The sequence below is a fragment of the Salmo trutta genome, chromosome 4 (assembly GCF_901001165.1).
Source record: "Salmo trutta chromosome 4, fSalTru1.1, whole genome shotgun sequence".
Lineage (NCBI taxonomy): Eukaryota > Metazoa > Chordata > Actinopteri > Salmoniformes > Salmonidae > Salmo > Salmo trutta.
Window position 1 is genome coordinate 21,117,619 of NC_042960.1, and position 19,753 is coordinate 21,137,371.

At 42.0% G+C, this 19,753-nt stretch overlaps 1 protein-coding gene across 1 annotated transcript; it reads right to left on the bottom strand.

Annotated features, from left to right (window-relative positions):
* Positions 1-5,767: 5,767 nt before the first annotated feature.
* cnga1a (cyclic nucleotide gated channel subunit alpha 1a) lies at positions 5,768-16,374 on the bottom strand. Its single transcript, XM_029750119.1, has 11 exons — positions 16,144-16,374; positions 15,726-15,842; positions 13,900-13,962; positions 12,185-12,238; positions 11,942-12,082; positions 11,683-11,787; positions 8,038-8,144; positions 7,591-7,895; positions 7,100-7,405; positions 6,289-6,900; positions 5,768-6,112 (listed from the first exon to the last, which is right to left on the bottom strand). The coding sequence occupies exons 2-11, from the start codon at positions 15,821-15,823 to the stop codon at positions 5,867-5,869; spliced, it is 2,037 nt and encodes a 678-aa protein (XP_029605979.1). The 5' UTR covers positions 15,824-15,842; positions 16,144-16,374; the 3' UTR covers positions 5,768-5,866.
* Between the last annotated feature and the right edge of the window lie 3,379 nt (positions 16,375-19,753).

A 19,753-nucleotide genomic window follows, 5' to 3' on the forward strand; every position in this document is an offset into this window, starting at 1 on the left:
ATCATAACCGGCTATGATTGGGAGTCTCGTAGGGCAGCATACAACTGGCCCAGCGTAATCTGGGTTTGGCTTGTGTAGGCTCTCATTGTAAAAAAAAACTTGTTCTTAACTGACATGCCTAAATAAAAAATTCAGTGGAGGCATATGGGTCTTCCAGGAACCACATACACTCAATCTACAGGTGGCCTCTAGATGAACTCTTTTTCAAGGGATAATATGAATGTTGAGCTTGAGCTTGAAAGGGAAAAAGACAAATAAGGAGGTCTGCATAACGCATACGTAAACTGACTATTTACAGAGATAGGAGCAGGTCAGGTCTTCCTAATGCAGCGTTGAGCTTGAAAAGAATTAGGATGATGATACTGGCATCCAATCCATGCAGATAGATACGGTTGAAACGTTCTTTCAATGTGTTTTATTGTTAACTTTCTTGTTATAATTTGGACACAAAAGAAAAGACAGGTGAAGAATTAGCCTAGTCCGAGATAACAACTCTCTTCGAAATACAATGAATTCACATAACAAGCTACTGCAATCCACATGGATATGGCACCTCGGAGAACTATGTGAACCACACTTGGCCCCAAATGAAACGTGCTACTGGTCTTAAGACTCCCTTCTAGACTGCTTTTCATTTCGTGCTTCTGTGGTTATTACTGCGTCTCAAACGACCCCAAAACGATACATTTGTGGAATGAAATGAGTGTCCCTGTGTGTATGCTCCTTTTCCTGTCTGTTTCACTACCGTACCTTTAGCCTAGGCTAGCCTACTTCTCTTTATGTCCTGCTGTGCTTAGTTATTAGGCCTACTGTGGCTCAGTTAGGAAGCTAAAATGCTACATTGGTGAGTGGAGATTGTTGTATGCTCCCTTGGAGTCTGTCTCCTGTCTATATCATTACAGGGATATGAGATATTTCAAAGCAAGAGCTAAATTGGTAGTTTAAAACTATCTGTTTGACGCCACTATCACCAGTCTGATTGCTGCAGAGGGACTCTGTCGGTGGAGTCTCACTTCGAGCCACTGAGAAATCAGGGATGAATGTCCAAAAAGGCTGTAAAATAGAATAGGCATTCTTTCTCTCATAGTCAATGCTCGGCTGCACTCACGTCGGCCACCGCTATCTATACTGTACAAAATTATAAACGCAACATGCAACAATTTCAAAGATTTTACAGTTCATATAAGGAAATCAGTCAATTTAAATCAAGTCATTAAGCCCTAATTGTCACGTCCTGACCAGTAAAAGGGGTTGTTTGTTATTGTAGTTTGGTCAGGGCGTGACAGGGGGTGTTTGTTTTATGTGTTTCTGGGTTTTTTGGTTAATGCTCTATGTTAGTTATTTCTATGTTCGTTCTAGTTTTTCTATTTCTATGTTTAGTTTATTGGGTTGACCTTCAATTGGAGGCAGCTATTCCTCGTTGCCTCTAATTGAAGGTCCTATTTAGTAGGGGTGTTTTTCTATGGGTTTTTGTGGGTAGTTGTTCCAAGTGTAAGCTATGTTCCTTACAGGACTGTTTTTTGTCGTTGTTTTTGTTTAAGTGTTTGTTTTGGTTTTCTTCACAATAAAGAAGATGAGTATTCACATTCCCGCTGCGCCTTGGTCCCATCCTTACGACGAACGTGACACTAATCTATGGATTTCACATGACTGGGAATGCAGATATGCATCTGTTAGGTATTAACGGGAACTGGAACACGCTGTCGTACACGTCGATCCAGAGCATCCCAAACATGCTCAATGGGTGACATGTCTGGTGAGTATGCAGGCCATGGAAGAACTGGGACATTTTCAGCTTCCAGGAATTGTGTACAGATCCTTGAACATGGGGCCGTGCATTATCATGAAATATGAGGTGATGGCGGCGGATAAATGGCACAACAATAGGCCTCAGGATCTCGTCACGGTTTCTCTGTGCAGTCAAATAACCATCGATAAAATGCAAGTATGTTTATTGTCAATTTATGCTCTGTCGCCATCTGTTTAGTTTTTCGGTCCCATGGCTTGGACCTCCTGGGTAGACCCTCTGGCAGTGCAGCAGAGGTGCGATACCATCTCTGATAAATTGTGTTTTTACCGCAGTGGTGGTGGGAGATGCAATCACTCTTTCTGTTTTCTTTCATAGTCTTTGTCCTGAAGTTACCTACACATGTCTGTAACAAACTCAGTGTTGAAAATGTATTTTCCTACACTTGTCTAATGACAAAAGCAATGTTCACATCTGCACAAATCTGCACAGATAACATACACACACACACTGAAATATAACACACACACACACACATTTGGCCTACACCAAGGCTAGAATAAACAATCAAATGTTTCCTTGAACAGGAAAGAATGCAGCCAGGGTGTCACCATGTAAAGCAATGTACTTGTACATGTTTTTTGCTGGGGAACATGGTTTTAAACATTCATGTGAAGTGCAAAATATTATACACATACAGACACACACACACACGCATGCACACACGCGCGTGCAAATGCACACACCAGTTTTTTCCCTTTCTTCAATACTATGTAAACTTTAACAAGACAATTATTTGAACCAAAGGGCTTTCTCTGGTTTCTATGAATAATGACAAGGCAATTGAGGAAGAATATAGATTAATTAATGAGATTCATACTGGGGCTTCCCATGAGACGTGAGACAGGACCTAATGCCCTGTGTCACGTCTGTCATCATGGGTAATTGTTTTTCTCCTCTCTTTTCTCCCACCTATCAGTTCTTGCCACTAAACACATTAAAGTTAATGGCCAAATACAGCATGACAGTAAAAGGATGTGGAGCTTAGGATAGTTACACTAACAATGGAAGCATTACCATAAGGTAGAGGTCATTATACTATGTGGTTTACGGTAAAATGTGAGGCTATTCGAGCAGCATATACAGTGCCTTCGGAAAGTATTCAGACCCCTTTCATTTTTCCACATTTTGTTGTTACAGCCTTATTCTAAAATGGATTAAATAAAATACAATCCTCAGCAATCTACACAAATAACCCATAATTACAAAGTGAAAACCGTATTTTTTAAATGTTACCAAATGTATTAAAAATAATAAACAGAAATACCTTATTACATAAGTATTCAGACCCTTTGCTATGAGACTCGAAATTCAACTCAGGTGCATCCTGTTTCCATTGATCATCCTTGAGATGTTTCTACAACTTGATTGGAGTCCACCTGTGGTCAATTAAATTGATTGGACATGATTTGGAAAAGCACACACCTGTCTATATACTGTAAGGTCCCACAGTTGACAGTACATGTCAGAGCAAAAACCAAGCCATGAGGTCAAAGGAATTGTATGTAGAGCTCCGAGAAAGGATTGTGTCGAGGCACAGATCTGGGGAAGGGTAACAAAACATTTCTGCAGCATTGAAGGTCCCCAAGAACACAATGGTCTCCATCATTAAATGGAAAAAGTTTGGAACGAACCAAGGCTCTTCCTAGAGCTGTCCGCTCAGCCAAACTGAGCAATCGGGGGAGAAGGGCCTTGGTCAGGGAGGTGACCAAGAACCTGATGGTCACTCTGACAGAGCTCTAGAGTTCCTTTGTAGAGATGGGAGAAACTTCCAGAAGGGCAACCATCTCTGCAGCACTCCACCAATCAGGCCTTTATGGTAGAGTGGCCAGACAGAAGCAACTCCTCTGTAAAAGGCACATGACAGCCCGCCAAAAGGCACCTAAAGACTCTCAGACCATGAGAAACAAGATTCTCTGGTGTGATGAAACCAAGATTGAACTCTTTGGCCTGAATGCCAAGCATCACGTCTGGAGGAAACCTGGCACCATCCCTACGGTGAAGGATGGTGGTGGCAGCATCATGCTGTGGGGATGTTTTTCAGTGGCAGGGACTGGAAGACTAGTCAGGGTCGAGGCAAAGATGAACGGAGCAACGTACAGAGAGATCCTTTATGAAAACCTGCTCCAGAGTGCTCAGGACAACGACCCTAAGAACACAGCCAAGACAATGCAGGAGTGGCTTCGGGACAAGTCTCTGAATGCCCTTGAGTGGCCCAGCCAGAGATAGCTGTGCAGCAACGCTCCACATCCAACCTGACACAGCTTGAAAGAATCTGCAGAGAAGAATGGGAGAAACTCACCAAATACAGGTGTGCCAAGCTTGTAGCGTCATACCCAAGAAGACTTGATTCTGCAATTGCTGCCAAAGGTGCTTCAACAAAGTACTGAGTAAAGGGTCTGAATACTTATGTAAATGTAATATTTCCATTTTTATTTGTAATAAATTTGCAAAAATTTGGAAAAAACATATTTTTGCTTTGTCATTGTGGGGTATTGTGTGTAGAATGATGAGGGAAATAGCGATTTAATCAATTTTAGAATACAGCTGTAACGTTACAACATTTATAAAAAGTCAAGGGGTCTGAATACTTTCCAAAGGCACTGTATATTAAATTCAATAACATCAGCCCAGTTCACAATTATAAGAGGAAACCATTGGCAGGGGTTGAGATTAAAATCAGATTGAAAATGTGAGTTGAGGAGTTATAGGAGGTCGTTCGATCTAACACGCACACACAATAAGAAATTACTGGAAAAAGCAACAATAATAGCAAAATTATCAAGTTAATTCTTATCAAAACATCATTAGACATGTAAATAATGTAATCTAAAATAAAAATGTACCAAAATACATAGTTATTTTTGAAAAATTCTGTCAAATTAATTCTGTCAAATGAAATATATATTTTTCCTTTATATAATGTGCAACTTTTTTCCAAAGTAGAATCCACATAAGTACTATAAAGAAGATTTACCATTATTTGATTGTTGTATCATTTAGTTTTTAGAATTTTGTTGTAAAAACACATTTTGTTACATTTATGTGGTACAAATGGGCGGTACACCAACATTTTAAATACACTTAATTTTATTGATCCCTCAAGACAATGACCAAAAATATGTCTTAGTTTTCTTTATTTACTGCTAGTGAAGCAATGGGAGTAGTATGGTCTATGGCAGGAAGCTTCAAAAAGCATGCCTAAATCCTCAAAGTCACTTTAAACCAAATGTTATAGCAATCAAAATACCATAAGAAGTTGCATACATAGAATGTTGAAGGGCATTATAGGAATTCCGGTATTTTTTTATGAATACACACCAATACAGCACTATGTCTACATTCAGAGGGTAGTTGGTTATTGTATCACAGTTCTACCAAGTATTTATGCCATTGACAGACATTTATGAGCTGTTTTGACTGCAACTAAGCATATATCTAAGGCAATTTAGATTTTTTACGCGATCATACTTAGTTATAACCAAAGGTGAGAACATAACATGCTCCATCTGTGCAGGTTATCTGTCTATCAGGTAGAGATCACTCCAACAGATCCCTTTGATTGACAAAGTCATGAAACATTTGAAGAATTTAATAAACTAACTTTGGGCTATGCTAAAAAATATTGATAGTAGTTTGAGTAGTTTGAGGGTTAACTACAGCACAATAGTCAAGCTTGGGCAGTATTTCTTTCCGACTGGCAGTTTGCCAATTCATATCATATACTTTCTTCATGTGGTCAGTTTGTGTGTTACATATGGGGTCCAAACACTTTAAAAAGACCAGTGTGAAAGTGATCCACAGTTTTATGGCCTCTGGTGCCCTCTAGTAGTTGAATTATCTTAATACAAATAGTGTAATAAGTCTGTTACATCAGGTTTCAAAAATCATAGATTTCCCAAAAGCTGAAAACCCTTCAACCAGAAAAAAATAGTTTTAACCAATATTCCAGCAGACTTCAATTCAAGCAGTTTTTATTTTTCTAATGGTCTATATCCAGTTAGCTCAAATTGTGTTAAGACCACACAAAAAAGTGTCTGTTTTTTCCTCACAAGAAATCTACTTCTCCTCCTCCTCCTCTTTCTTCTCATCATCCTTCTTCTCTTCTGCCTCCCCTTCCTTTTTCTCCTCCTCCCCTCCCTCCTTCTCCTCCTCATCTAGGTCCTCCTCTGCTACAACCTCTCCAGTCAGCCGCTCTATCTCAGCGATGCGTTCCCTCGTGGCCCTCTGGCTGATGCTGTAGTCTCCCAGCAGCTTCTTCAGCTTGGCCTGCATCAACTCCAGGTTGCTGTACATGCGGTTCACCTTAAATAAAAATAATAATAATAAAATGTCACATTTAGAATGCACTTTACGTTGTACAACATTTTTTAAGTCTTACAGTTTGTGCATTAAAATACTAAAAACAAGAACAGATAACTCTTCAAAAAGGCAGTTATGTAAAGGAAATATATTTTAAGGCAAGTTTTAAAAGTTCCAACCTTTTCCTCAATTTCTGTGGTTTCGGGGATAATTTTGGAAGGGTCCAGTTCCAGCAGGCCATCCTTCAGCAGGATCTGACGACCTTTCTCCTCCAGCATGCCCTTGGCTTCTGGGTACTCAGTCAATGACTCCATCAGGTCATCCTTGGACAGGCAGAAGAGATCTGAGTAGCCAATGCTGCGGATGTTGGCCGTCCTCCGGTTCCCTGCCTTAGAACCCTTTATCGCTAGGATACTGATCTCCCCAAAGTAGCTGCCGTCTCCCAGCACGCAGAACTGCTTGATGCCATCATCAGCCACCACCGCCAGCTTGCCCTCCTTGACAATATACATCTCACGGCCGATGTCGCCCTTCTTACAGATGTAGTCGCCAGGGCTGAAGACCTGGGGCTGCAACTTGAGCACCAGCTCAATCAGCAGGCCCGCTTCGCAGTCAGCGAAGATGCGGACCTTCTTGAGAGTATCCAGGTGGACGTTAATGGCGATTTCGGCCCTGAGCTTGTCGGGCAGGTACCGCAGCGTCTCCCTTTCGTCCTGAGCCTTGTCGTTGGTCCACAGGTAGTCGAACCACGTGATGACTCGCAGCTCCAGGTCCTTATCCACCTTCCACTTCTGTAGAGGTGTTATAGGGAGAAATTGACTCGTATTCATGATATATAAGACAACTAACTACAGTTGTGACGCACCACTTGCCCTTCCAACCCCACAATGGGCGCTAACATAATTTCTATAAAGTGTAATAGTGCACCAACATTTGAATCAACAAATCCTCAGTACTTTGATGGCTCCTTTACGAACCCCACACACGCACCTGCATGTACTGCTTGATGTTGTCGATGCGTGCCTGAAACTCGACCCTCGCAGCGCTGATGTTGGAGATCATGGAGCTGATGTTTCCCACCAGGGTGGCGAAGATAAGCACACCCACAAGGAAGTCCAGCACATGGAAGAAGAACTCTGAGTCTAGCTCCGGTGATGGCGTCTCGCCGATGGTGGTCAGCGTCAGCGTGGACCAGTAGAGGCTGAAGGAGTACTTCCTCCCCAGTTCGCCGAACTCTGGCTCTTCTGGGTCATTCAGGTCCGGGTAGACCCAGGGGTCAGAGCCGAAGCCGATGGACTAGATTAATTGATTAATTGATTACCCGATTTTTGTATAATAAATGTACACCATAAAAGCACAAAGAAATGAAAGCATTAAACAAGTACTTTTGGGCATAGGACAAAACACGTCTAAGAAATGCATATGACAAGCAGATATCGACATCACAATAAGTACATCCAGCAGCTGAGAAACTCAAAGACCTTAGAGAAGGAGTAGTAGAGGCAGGCGTTCCAGTGGATGATGATGATGATGTACATGACCAGGTTGGAGATGCGGAAGAGGTTGGTGTAGTTGGTCTTGGTCTCGGTGCGGGTGAAAAACTCCATCATACGCGTGATTCGGAGGAGCTTGTTGAGGCGGATCTCGGGGTAGTTGATCCCCAGGTAGATGTAAAACACATCGGTGGGCAGCATGGAGATGGCGTCCAGCTTGAACTGGAGGCTGCTGATATAACGTTCCCACAGCAGCTTCTTGTCTTTGACCAGCAGGCCTTGCTCCAGGTAGGCTGAGAAAATATATTGTAAGAAATAATAAAAGTATCATGCGTAATAATAGAACTGCGACATGTGATGTATCAATTTGAAAGTGCGGACATAAAACATTAAATGAAAGGAAATTAAAACACACTCATACACACACACACACACCTGTCCTGGTCCTGAAGGCCATGTCAGCCAGGTAGAGGACATCAGAGATGTAGTCCAGAATCATCCAGGTGACTAGGTGATTATGCTGCAGCTCCTCAAAGCAGGCCCTGACACACAGGAGACAGAGCAGAGAAAACTGTTAGATGCTCAACCATGCTTTAATACAAGCATCTCTTAAACAAATTGTGAGTCTTTAAAAGGAAATGCACCCAGTACTTCGAGTGGGAAATTACTTGCAGGTGAGTAAGAAGATAATATGAAGTTATACAAAAGAAGAATTTACTGGAAAAGCAATTTTTGTCTTACACTTTGTTTATATAAAGTACCAGTCAAAATGTTGGACACATCTACTCATTCAAGGGTTTTTCTTTATTTTTACTATTTTCTACATTGTAGAATAGTAGTGGAGACATCAAAACTATGAAATAACACATTTGGAATCATGTAGTAACCAAAACAGTGTTAGACAAATCAAAATATATTTTATATTTGAGATTCTTCAAAGTAGCCACCCTTTGCCTTGACAGTTTTGCACACTCTTTGCATTCTCTCAACCAGCTTCATGAGGTAGTCACCTGGAATGCATTTCAATTAACAGGTGTGCCTTCTTAAAAGTTAATTTGTGGAATTTCTTTCCTTCTTAATGCGTTTGAGCCAATCAGTTGCGGTGTGACAAGGTAGGGGTGGTATACAGAAGATAGCCCTATTTGGTAAAAGACCAAGTCCATTCTATGGCAAGAACAACTCAAATAATCAAAGGAAAATGACAGTCCATCATTACTTTAAGACATGAAGATCAGTCAATGCGGAAAATGTAAAGAACTTTTAAAGTTTCTTCAAGTGCAGTCGCAAAAACCTTTAAGCGCTATGATGAAACTGGCTCTCATGAGGACCACCACAGGAAAAGAAGACCCAGAGTTACCTGTGCTGCAGAGGATAAGTTCATTAGAGTTAACTGCACATCAGATTGCAGCCCAAATAAATGCTTCACAGAGTTCAAGTAACAGACACATCTCAACATCAACTGTTCAGAGGAGACTGTTTGAATCAGGCCTTCATGGTCGAATTGCTGCAAAGAAACTACTACTAAAGGACACCAAAAAAAAGAAGAAAGTTGCTTGGGCCAAAAAACTTGAGTAATGGACATTAGACCGGTGTAAATATGTCTGTGTCTTTGTGAGACCTACTCTGTGTCTTTGTGAGACGCAGAGTAGGTGAACGGATGATCTCTGCATGTGTGGTTCCCACCGTGAAGCATGAAGGAGGATGTCTGATGGTGTGGGGGGGCTTTGCTGGTGACACTGTCAGTGATTTATTTAGAACTCAAGTCACACTTAACCAGCATGGCTACCACAGCATTCTTCAGCGATACGCCATCCCTTCTGGTTTGTGGGACTTAGTGGGACTATCATTTGTTTTTCAACAGGACAATGACCCAACACACCTCTAGGCTGTGTAAGGGCTATTTGACCCTTACACAGAGAATGTGCGGTCCTCCACGGACACTTTGACCCATACTGGAGAAATGAGAAACTGCGACTCCGATGGCAGGAGGATGAAACTCGAGAAACTCTTTGAATTTGATACCATTGTGTAAAATAAATCTAAATGTTACCTCTCACATATTATGTATGAAGAGTTCCCTGGAGTGCACAAAAAAAACACGATTTAGGATAATACATACAAACGGAGATATGTTTTTGTAAAATAACCCCTAATATGTTGTACAGTTTAATCGGGATTCATATTTAATTGGATCTGTAATTAAACAATACTTGCATGTTATGAAATGTAGGACAAATTACGTTTAAACTAATGCCGTTTTCGATGCCTCAGGCGGGCAGATACGAGTGCACAGTTACAATATTGTACACATTGAGCAGAACTGTCAATGTGATAATGGCCCTGTCATTGTCAGTTACAATCAGGGTAATTACCATACCTGAAGGTGTTACGCAATTGGGTAGCTTTTACAATCAAATGAGTGGGTATTTAAAAGACATGCAATTACAATGTGTTATGATGCATGATGGCTGCTTTGGCACTGTTGGAAGATTTGGCGAATGGAATAATTCTGAGAGAACCAATTTTCAGAACCTAGCCAGATTTACTGGCCAATGATGATGAGTGAATTAGGAGCCCGTTCCGATTACCAAGCGCTGTTCTCTTGGATCTCTGTGCTGTAGTGGGCCCAGCTTTACAGAGAAGGACCCGCAGAAACCAAGCCGTGCCTGTCCCACTTCGACTCCTTGGCAACCTCATTAATAGCGTCGATGGTGTCTCTTTGCGTTGCAGGACTGCATCTGTGAGGACACGGCCGCTGGAAGGTTGTGACGCACGAGGTGCATTGGAGACACCGAGGCTGGGCGCACTCAGCTCCTGCTCAGCTGCAGCACCACTGGCCCCGCTGGAACACGCAGTGACAATTTATTTTGAAAATGTCATAATTGTTTGTGTAAATAAATGTTTCAACACCAACCTCAATGCATTTGGTTTACTCTATTCAAACAAGAGAATACTAATTACATACCTGGATCATCCGGTGCATCTTGCATGTCCGTGTCCCCCTCCACCTCCGTCACTACTCCACTCAGGAGGGATTCCCCTATAATACTGGCAAGTCGCTCATCAAGGGGGTTGAGCTCCGATGTCCCCTTTCCCCCACCTGTGGCACAAACACTTTGTCTGTGTAAGGCCTTTTGGCCTCCACTTTTATGTTGGACCCCTTCTTATTTCTGAGAGGGTCCGACCTTCTGAGCCAGCAACGTTCACAGAGCCCGCCACATGCTACCACTCAAACGCATTTTTGGCATTTCTAATGCCCACACCAAACAATATATTTTTTCTTGGTTCAACTTCCCCTACAAGAACTTCCATTTCACACTGGATGAAATGTCTTTTTTTAGCCTTTCTGTCGGGATTTGCCGTCATTGTCGTCATGCAGTCAGTATGGATGAATATTAATTAGTCGTGTTTCACTGACTATTTATAGGCAGCTATCGGCGTTAAAAGTGTGGGACAAGACGGCGTGGGACGTGCGTGTGCACTGTGTTATAAATCTGAATATTTTTGTGCATAAGCACTTTCTGCGTTTTGTCCATATGCCACCTTTTGACGTGAAACCTATGCACAGTTTTATAAATGAGTCTCCTGGCCTCCACAATCGCCAGACCTCAAGCCAATTCAGATGGTTTGGAATGATTTGGATCGCAGAGTGATACAAAAGCAGCCAACAAGTGCTCAGCATATGTGGGAACTCCTTCAAGACTGTTGGAAAATCATTCTCTGCTGGTTGAGAGAATGCCAAGAGTGTGTAAAGCTGGCAAAGGGTGGCTACTTTGAAGAATCTCAAATATAAAATATATTTCAATTTGTTTAATACTTTTTTGGTTACTACATGATTTCATATGTGTTATTTCATGGTGTTGATGTCTTCATTATTATTCTACAATGTAGAACATAGTAAAAATAAAGAAAAACCCTTGAATGAGTAGGTGTGTCCAAACATTTGACTGGTACTATATAAAAGTAAAAAAAGTAAAAAAAGAAAAATAATAACTTGTTTTAACCTCAGAATCCATTCCATGCCACTAACTTAACTATATATTTTAAACAAACTATATATTTTAAACTGTACATTTTTACCTGGCTATTATCATGGTCCAATTGTACATGACTGGTATTGTGATAATGAACAGCCAGTTGTAGTACAGACTGCCCGCTGGATTGATGAAAAACACTTCTTTGGCCCTGCAAGGAAAGGAAGATGGAGAAGTTAATTTAATACTTAATACATTAAACATAATAATAATATACTTAATATTTAATTTAAACAGAGTCATATACAGATATCAATGCTGATATCAGTATATCGCTTCGGGTGAGATATTACTATCATACACACCCCTCCTTTTTCTCTTTCTCCTTTTTCTCCTTTTCCTCTTTTTCCTTTTTTTCTTTCTCCTCCTTTTCTTTCTCCTCCTTTTCTTTCTCCTCCTTTTCTTTCTCCTCCTGCTCTTTCTGCTTCTTCTTTTCTTTCTTTTTCCTGAGAAAACAAATACAAGTTTCTGAAGCTTTTGTGCATGTAACCTCTCTTCTATCTAACTATGCAGCATTCATGGAAATGAGGGACAAATTAGGTGTTTACTCTTTTTTCTCTTTCTTTTCTTTCTTCTCCTTTTTCTTCTTTTTCTTCTCCTCCCTAGGGTAAAAGGACACATTTTATGACACATACACACACACACACACACACACACACACACACACACACACACACACACACACACACACACACACACACACACACACACACACACACACACACACACACTGAGAGTTGCCATGGCAGCTGTAATGGCTAGCAGACTGTGCTGCTGTCTCTCTGTAAATAATTTCTGATACATTGTAACAGTCAGCAGATCCAAAAGGGTGGACTTATTTCAGGCAAAGTGAGGGCTGCCCTTGGGGCCAGCTGCCGTGGGGCCAATGTGGAGCCGATAAGCAAAGGCGCATATGTCCAATGTGGGCAGCCTACATGGGTCCAATCTTTTAACCCGCATTGGGCCCACATCGTGCTAATGTGGGTATGTTTTCTGGGAAAAGATGGGCTTATTTCAGGTAAAGTGAGAGCTGCGTCCACCAGATATGGTCTGCCCACACTGGGCCACACTGGCCCAATGACTTTGGGGTCCATGTGGAGCCAATGAGCAAAGGTGCATCCGCCCAATGTGGGTAGCCTACGTGGAGACAATATTTTCACCCACATCGTACCATTGTGGATGTTTGCTAGGTAGCTACTAGCTAGCAAACTGACAAAGTAGCAGTGTTTTATTTTGAAATGCCGTGGCTTGAGGTTGAGGAGAAGTCCGAAACGGAAGGACAGTTGAGATGGCTTGCGGGGATGGCAGAGGCTTGAGGACTGTAATAGCCTACTTTGCACTACTGATAAGTGGTGAGCTTTCTGGCGTCAGCAACATCACCCAGATGGGTGCTACTTTTTGGTAGTGGAGGAGTAGCTGTCAAAGTCAAGTGGCTACGCTACGGGATCAGTGGCGGTTCTAGGCCATTTCAACTGGGGGGGCCAAGCTGGGGCCAGTTGTACTGTTAGAGGGGCCAGTTACATTAGACGTTATTGTTGTCATATCGCTTTCTTCACTGCATTGCAGGCATTAGCAGGCAAAAGACCATGTTCCACGTTGCCACTGTCTAATAACGGATGTAAAAAAAGAACAATAGTAAAAATGAGTTATGTAAAACTTATTTCATACTCCACATTTAGGGGGGCCAGAAGGGGGTCCAAAATTGTTGTCACAGGGGTACTGCCCCCCCCAGAACCGCTAGTGTACGGGGTGCGCTGCTTAATGACTCTGGACCTATCTGATCCTGTCCCACGACTCCCCCCTGGCTGTGACCGCCATGCTTCATCCCTGTGACCGTGATGCTGCCTCCCACCACTCAGGAGGACATTGACGCTACCAAAACTAACTGCTTCAGCTCCCATCCTAACTTTGGGGCGGCAGGTAGCCTAGTGGTTAGAGCGTTGGACTATTAACCAAAAGGTTGCAAGCTCAAATCCCCAAGGTAAAAATCTGTTTTACTGTCCCTGAACAAGGCAGTTAACCCACTGTTCCTAGGCTATCATTGTAAATAAGAATTTGTTCTATACTGACTTGCCTAGTTAAATAAAGGTAAAATAATAAATAAACTTCCTGATTTTTGTTGCTGTTTTTGCTTACTTGTATGTGCTGTTTACGAATTACATTTTTAGTTGCCATTTATGGCCAACATGTAATGTAATAAAACTACTACTACCACTACTACACACACACAACACACACACACAGTCTATGGGGACTGACTCACTCCTCATTGTTGTTACTGTTGTTGACATTGAACAGACGCCCTGGGCCAGGAGAAGTTTCATCTCTGGAAACAACAAACAATATTTAAAATACAGCCAATAAAAACACGGCGACATCAATAAAGTTCAGTATCAAACAACAATTGGACCAACAGGTAGCTATATACAGTTATACAGAAGTTGGAAGTTTACATACACATAGGTTGGAGTCATTGAAACTCGTTTTTCAACCACTACACAAATTTCTTGTTAACAAACTATAGTTTTGGCAAGTCGGTTAGGACATCTACTTTGTGCATGACACAAGTAATATCTCCAACAATTGTTTACAGACAGATTACTTCACTTATAATTCACTGTATCACAATTCCAGTGGGTCACAAATGTACATACACTAAGTTGACTGTGCCTTTAAACAGCTTGGAAAATTCCAGAAAATGATGTCATGGCTTTAGAAGCTTCTGATAGGCTAATTGACATCATTTGAGTCAATTTGGAGGTGTACGTGTGGATGTATTTCAAGTCCTACCTTCAAACTCAGTGCCTCTTTGCTTGACATCATGGGAAAATCAAAAGAAATCATCCAAGACCTCAGACAATAAATTGTAGACCTCCACAAGTCTGGTTCATTTTTGGGAGCAATTTCCAAATGCCTGAAGGTACCACGTTCATCTGTACAAACAATAGTACGCAAGTATAAACACCATGGGACCACGCAGCCGTCATACTGCTCAGGATGGAGACGCATTCTGTCTCCCAGAGATGAACGTACTTTGGTGCGAAAAGTGCAAATCAATCCCAGAACAACAGCAAAGGACCTTGTGAAGATACTGGAGGAAACAGGTACAAAAGTATCTAAATCCACAGTAAAACGAGTCCTATATCAACATAACCTGAAAGGCCACTCAGCAAAGAAGAAGCCACTGCTTCAAAACCGCCATAAAAAAAGCCAGACGATGGTTTGCAACTGCACATGGGGACAATGATTGTACTTTTTGGAGAAATGTCCTCTGGTCTGATGAAACAAAAATAGAACTCTTTGGCCATAATGACCATCGTTATGTTTGGAGGAAAAAGGGGGAGGCTTGCAAGCCAAAGAACACCATCACAACCGTGAAGCACGGCGGGGGTGGCAGCATCATGTTGTGGGGGTGCTTTGTGGCAGGAGGGACTGGTGCACTTCACAAAATAGATGGCATCATGAGGATGGAAAATGATGTGGATATATTGAAGCAACATCTCAAGACATCAGTCAGGAAGTTAAAGCTTGGTCGCAATGGGTCTTCCAAATCGGCAATGACCACAAGCATACTTCCAAAGTTGTGGCAAAATGGCTTAAGGACAACAAAGTCAAGGTATTGGAGTGGCCATCACAAAGCCCTGACCTCAATCCCATAGAAGATTTGTGGGCAGAACTGAAAAAGCGTGTGTGAGCAAGGAGGCCTACCAACCTGACTCAGTTACACCAGCTCTGTCAGGAGGAATGGGCCAACATTCACCCAACTTATTGTGGGAAGCTTGTGGAAGGCTACCCAAAACGTTTGACCCAAGTTAAACAATTTTAAGGCAATGCTACCAAATACTAATTGAGTGTATGCAAACTTCTGACCCACTGGGAATGTGATGAAATAAATAAATGCAAAAATAAATCATTCTCTCTACTATTATTCTGGCATTTCACATTCTTAAAATAAAGTGGTGATCCTCACTGACGTAAGACAGAGAATTTTTACTAAGATTAAATGTCAGGAATTGTGAAAAATTGAGTTTAAATGTATTTGGCTAAGGTGTATGTAAACTTCTGCCTTCAACTGTATGTATTGTTTACATTTCATCCTCACTGTCCTCCTCTGTGTCTGTGGCCATGTTTGGAGAAATGCGAGGCGCAACCGCCAGAAACGGACGAGTGCTTGATGTGCTGATCATGGCAGCCAGTCTGGGTAGCCTATCAAACACAAAGCAAATGGAGACATATTGTCCTTATGCCAAAAACATAAATGTTCTTGCATTGTAAAACTGCATGTTTAGATATAATGAATGTATTCAATACAACAGGGTTTACATAATGACAACAAAGTAGATAAAAACATTTCTGGGTGAATTATAGAGGCATACTAGACATCTATATATTACTGCTAATGTTGTTATGATTTTATCTTGACAACAGATGAAATAATATCACAATTACAAGGACCACAACTTTGTTTACTGAATAAAATACTACATTCAGTTTCATGTAGTCTTACCTTTACCTCTAGTCAGCATAGTGCACTGTCCATAGTCATCACAGACCTCAAGATAAGCAGTCCTTTAGTTCCCACTCCACACAGACACTTAATCCAAGTGTAATGTAGATATAGATAAACAGCCTATTAGGTTATATATCACACCGATATACAGCTAATTTGATGAATGAATACAAAATAAGCATGTTGCAGTAGTGGTGTCATTGAGTCCTCCTGACCCTGAGTGGGATTTGAGGATTATGGAGATGGATGAAAGTGGCTGTGGTGGCAAAGTCTCAGGGAGGTCACCCTCCTCCACTCCCTTTCTATGTTTAAGGCCCTTTGCGGCACCACTCCAGAATGAATGCATTTTATTTTACAATAAATAATAAAATACATCAAGTTGCCTCATCCATCCAACAATACACAAAACACAGAAATTGATCCTCCCTTTCACAGCTTCTCACGCTGTCATAATAAAACATCAGTGTGGGTTTGACGTTTTGAAACTCTGGGATTGCTGCTGATACACAAGGGGCATCTCAATAGTCTAAAGTGGCTTCCTATCCCCGCCCTATTTCCTTTGTCTGAAAACACAGAGGGTAAATCTGTGTGTCGGATACCGTCGAGGAGCCTGTGCTTTTCGCTCTCCCAGTTCATTTTAGGGCAGATGAAGGAAAGGAGTTAAGAGGAGGACACAAAAGTATTGAGATTGAACCACAGGCTTTACAAATGATACAAACCAGACGGTTGGGTTGCTTTAACATGCCTCCTACTATACCACACCTGTGTGTTGGTTAGCTCACCTTGAGTCCCTGAACAGTGGGGAGTAGGACTTAGTCTCAGTAGGGGCCGGCTTTAACCCTCTCTCCTTCTCTGTCAGCACTTTCTATTCTATCCCCCTGATCCTATTAAAACAAGCCAGCTGGGTAGAAGTTGCCTTCAACCACAGATCTAGGATCAGATGACTCTTCCTTAAATTCTAACATACACTGAGTGTACAAAACATTAGGAACACCTTCCTAATATTACATTTCACCCCCTTTGCCCCCAGAACAGCCTCAATTAGTCGGAGCATGGACTACAAGATTGTCAAAAGCGTTCTACAGGGATGCTAGTCTCCCTCCCAACCCAAAACTTTGGACACACCTAATCATTGAAGGGTTTTTCTTTATTTTTACTATTTTCTACATTGTAGAATAATAGTGAAGATCTCAAAACTATAAATTAACACATGTGAATAATGTAGTAACCAAAAAAGTGTTAAACAAATTGAAATATATTTTATATGTGAGATTCTTCAAAGTAGCCACCCTTTGCCTTGATGACAGCTTTGCACACTCTTGGCATTCTCTCAACCAGCTTCACCTGGAATGATTTTCCAACAGTCTTGAAGGAGTTCCCACATATGCTGAGCACTTGTTGGCTGCTTTTCCTTCACTCTGTGGTCCAACACATCCCAAATCATCTCAATTGGGTTGAGGTCGGGTGATTGTGGAGGCCAGGTCATCTGATGCAGCACTCCATCACTCTCCTTCTTGGTCAAATAACTCTTACACAGCCTAGAGGTGTGTTGGGTCATTGTCTTGTTGAAAAACAAATGATAGTCCAGAAGCAGAATGCTGTGGTAGCCATGCTCGTTAAGTGTGCCTTGAATTCTAAATAAATCACTGACAGTGTCACCAGAAAAGCACCCCCACACCATTACACCTCCTCCTCCATGCTTCACGGTGGGAACTACACATGTGGAGCTCATCAGTTCACTTACTCTGTGTCTCACAAAGACTCGTGGATGGAACCAAAAATCTCAAATTTGCACACAGCAGACCAAAGGACATATTTACACCAGTCCACTGCTCGTATTTCTTGACCCAAGCAAGTATTTTATTTTTATTGGTGTCCTTTAGTAGTGGTTTCTTTGCAGCAATTCGACCATGAAGGCCTGATTCACGCAGTCTCTGAACAGTTGATGTTGAGATGTGTCTGTTACTTGAACTCTGTGAAGCATTTATTTGGGCTGCAATTTCTGAGGCTGGAAACTCTAATGAACTTATCCTCTGCAGCAGAGGTAACTCTGGGTCTTCCTTTCCTGTGGCATTCCTCCTGGGAGCCAGTTTCATCATAGCGCTTGACTGCACATAAAGAAACTTTCAAAGTTTTTAACATTTTCCAGATTGACTGACCTTCATGTCTTAAATAGACCCATATCCATAATGGTTATAGACCTATTTCCATCCTGCCCCGCTTTTCTAAAATCTTCGAGAGCCAAGATAACAAACAGATCACCGACCATTTCGAATCCCACCATGCCTTCTCTACTATGCAATCTGGTTTCCGAGCTGGTCATGGGTGCACCTCAGCCACGCTAAAGGTCCTAAACAATATCATAACCGCCATCAATAAAAGACAGTACTGTGCAGCCGTCTTCATCGACCTGGCCAAGGCTTTCAACTCTGTCAATTACCGCATTCTTATCGGCAGACTCAATACCCTTGGTTTCTCAAATGACTGCCTCGCCTGGTTCACCAACTACTTCTCAGATAGAATTCAGTGTGTCAAATCGGAGGGCCTGTTGTCCACACCTCTGGCAGTCTCATGGGGCTGCCACAGGGTTCAATTCTCGGGCCGACTCTTTTCTCTGTATATATCAATGATGTTGCTCTTGCTGCTGGGGATTCTCTGATCCCCCTCTACGCAGACGACACCATTCTGTTTACATCTGTCCGTCTTTGGACACTGTGTTAACAAACCTCCAAACGAGCTTCAATGCCATACAACCCTCCTTCCGTGGACTCCAACTGCTCTTAAATGGTTGTAAAACTAAATGGATGCTCTTCAACCGATTTGTTGCCCGCACCCGCCCGCCTGACTAGCATCACTACTCTGGACGGTTCTGACTTAGAATATGTGGACAACTATAATACCTAGATGTCTGGTTAGACTGTAAAATCTCCTTCCAGACTCACATTAAGCATCTCCAATCCAAAATTAAATCTAGAATCGGCTTCCTATTTCGCAACAAAGCCTTCTTCACACATGCTGCCAAACATACCCTCGTAAAACTGACTATCCTACCGATCCTTGATAGCCTCCAACACTCTACTCAGCAACCTGGATGTAGTCTTTCACAGTGCCATCCGTTTTGTCACCAAAGCCCCATATACTACCCACCACTGCGACCTGTATGTTCTCGTTGGCTGGCCCTCACAACATATTTGTCGCCAAACCCACTGGCTCCAGGTCATCTTAAGTCTTTGCTAGGTAAAGCCCTGCCTTATCTCAGCTCACTGGTCACCATAGCAGCACTCACCCGTAGCACGCGCTCCAGCAGGTATATTTCACTGGTCATCCCCAAAGCCAACACTCCCTTTGGCTGCCTTTCATTCCCGTTCTCTGCTGCCAATGATTTGAACGAATTGCAAAAATCACTGAAGCTGGAGTCTTATATCTCCCTCTCTAACTTTAAGCATCAGCTGTCAGAGCAGCTTACCAATCACTGTACCTGTACACAGCCCATCTGTAAATAGCACACCCAACTACCTCATCCCCATATTGTTATTTATTCTCTTGCTCTTTTGCACCCTAGTATCTCTACTTGCACATCATCATCCTCACATCTATCACTCCTGTG

Bases quoted from the DNA above. Each gene is read 5' to 3' on its own strand.
- cnga1a (XM_029750119.1), bottom strand. From the start codon at position 15,823: ATGATCAGCACATCAAGCACTCGTCCGTTTCTGGCGGTTGCGCCTCGC. The intron at 11,788-11,941 runs GTGTGTATGATA...CTTTCCTTGCAG, and splicing joins GAGAAAGAGAAAAAGGAGGG to GGCCAAAGAAGTGTTTTTCA. The intron at 7,406-7,590 runs GTCTTTGAGTTT...CAATTAATCTAG, and splicing joins TCTACTACTCCTTCTCTAAG to TCCATCGGCTTCGGCTCTGA.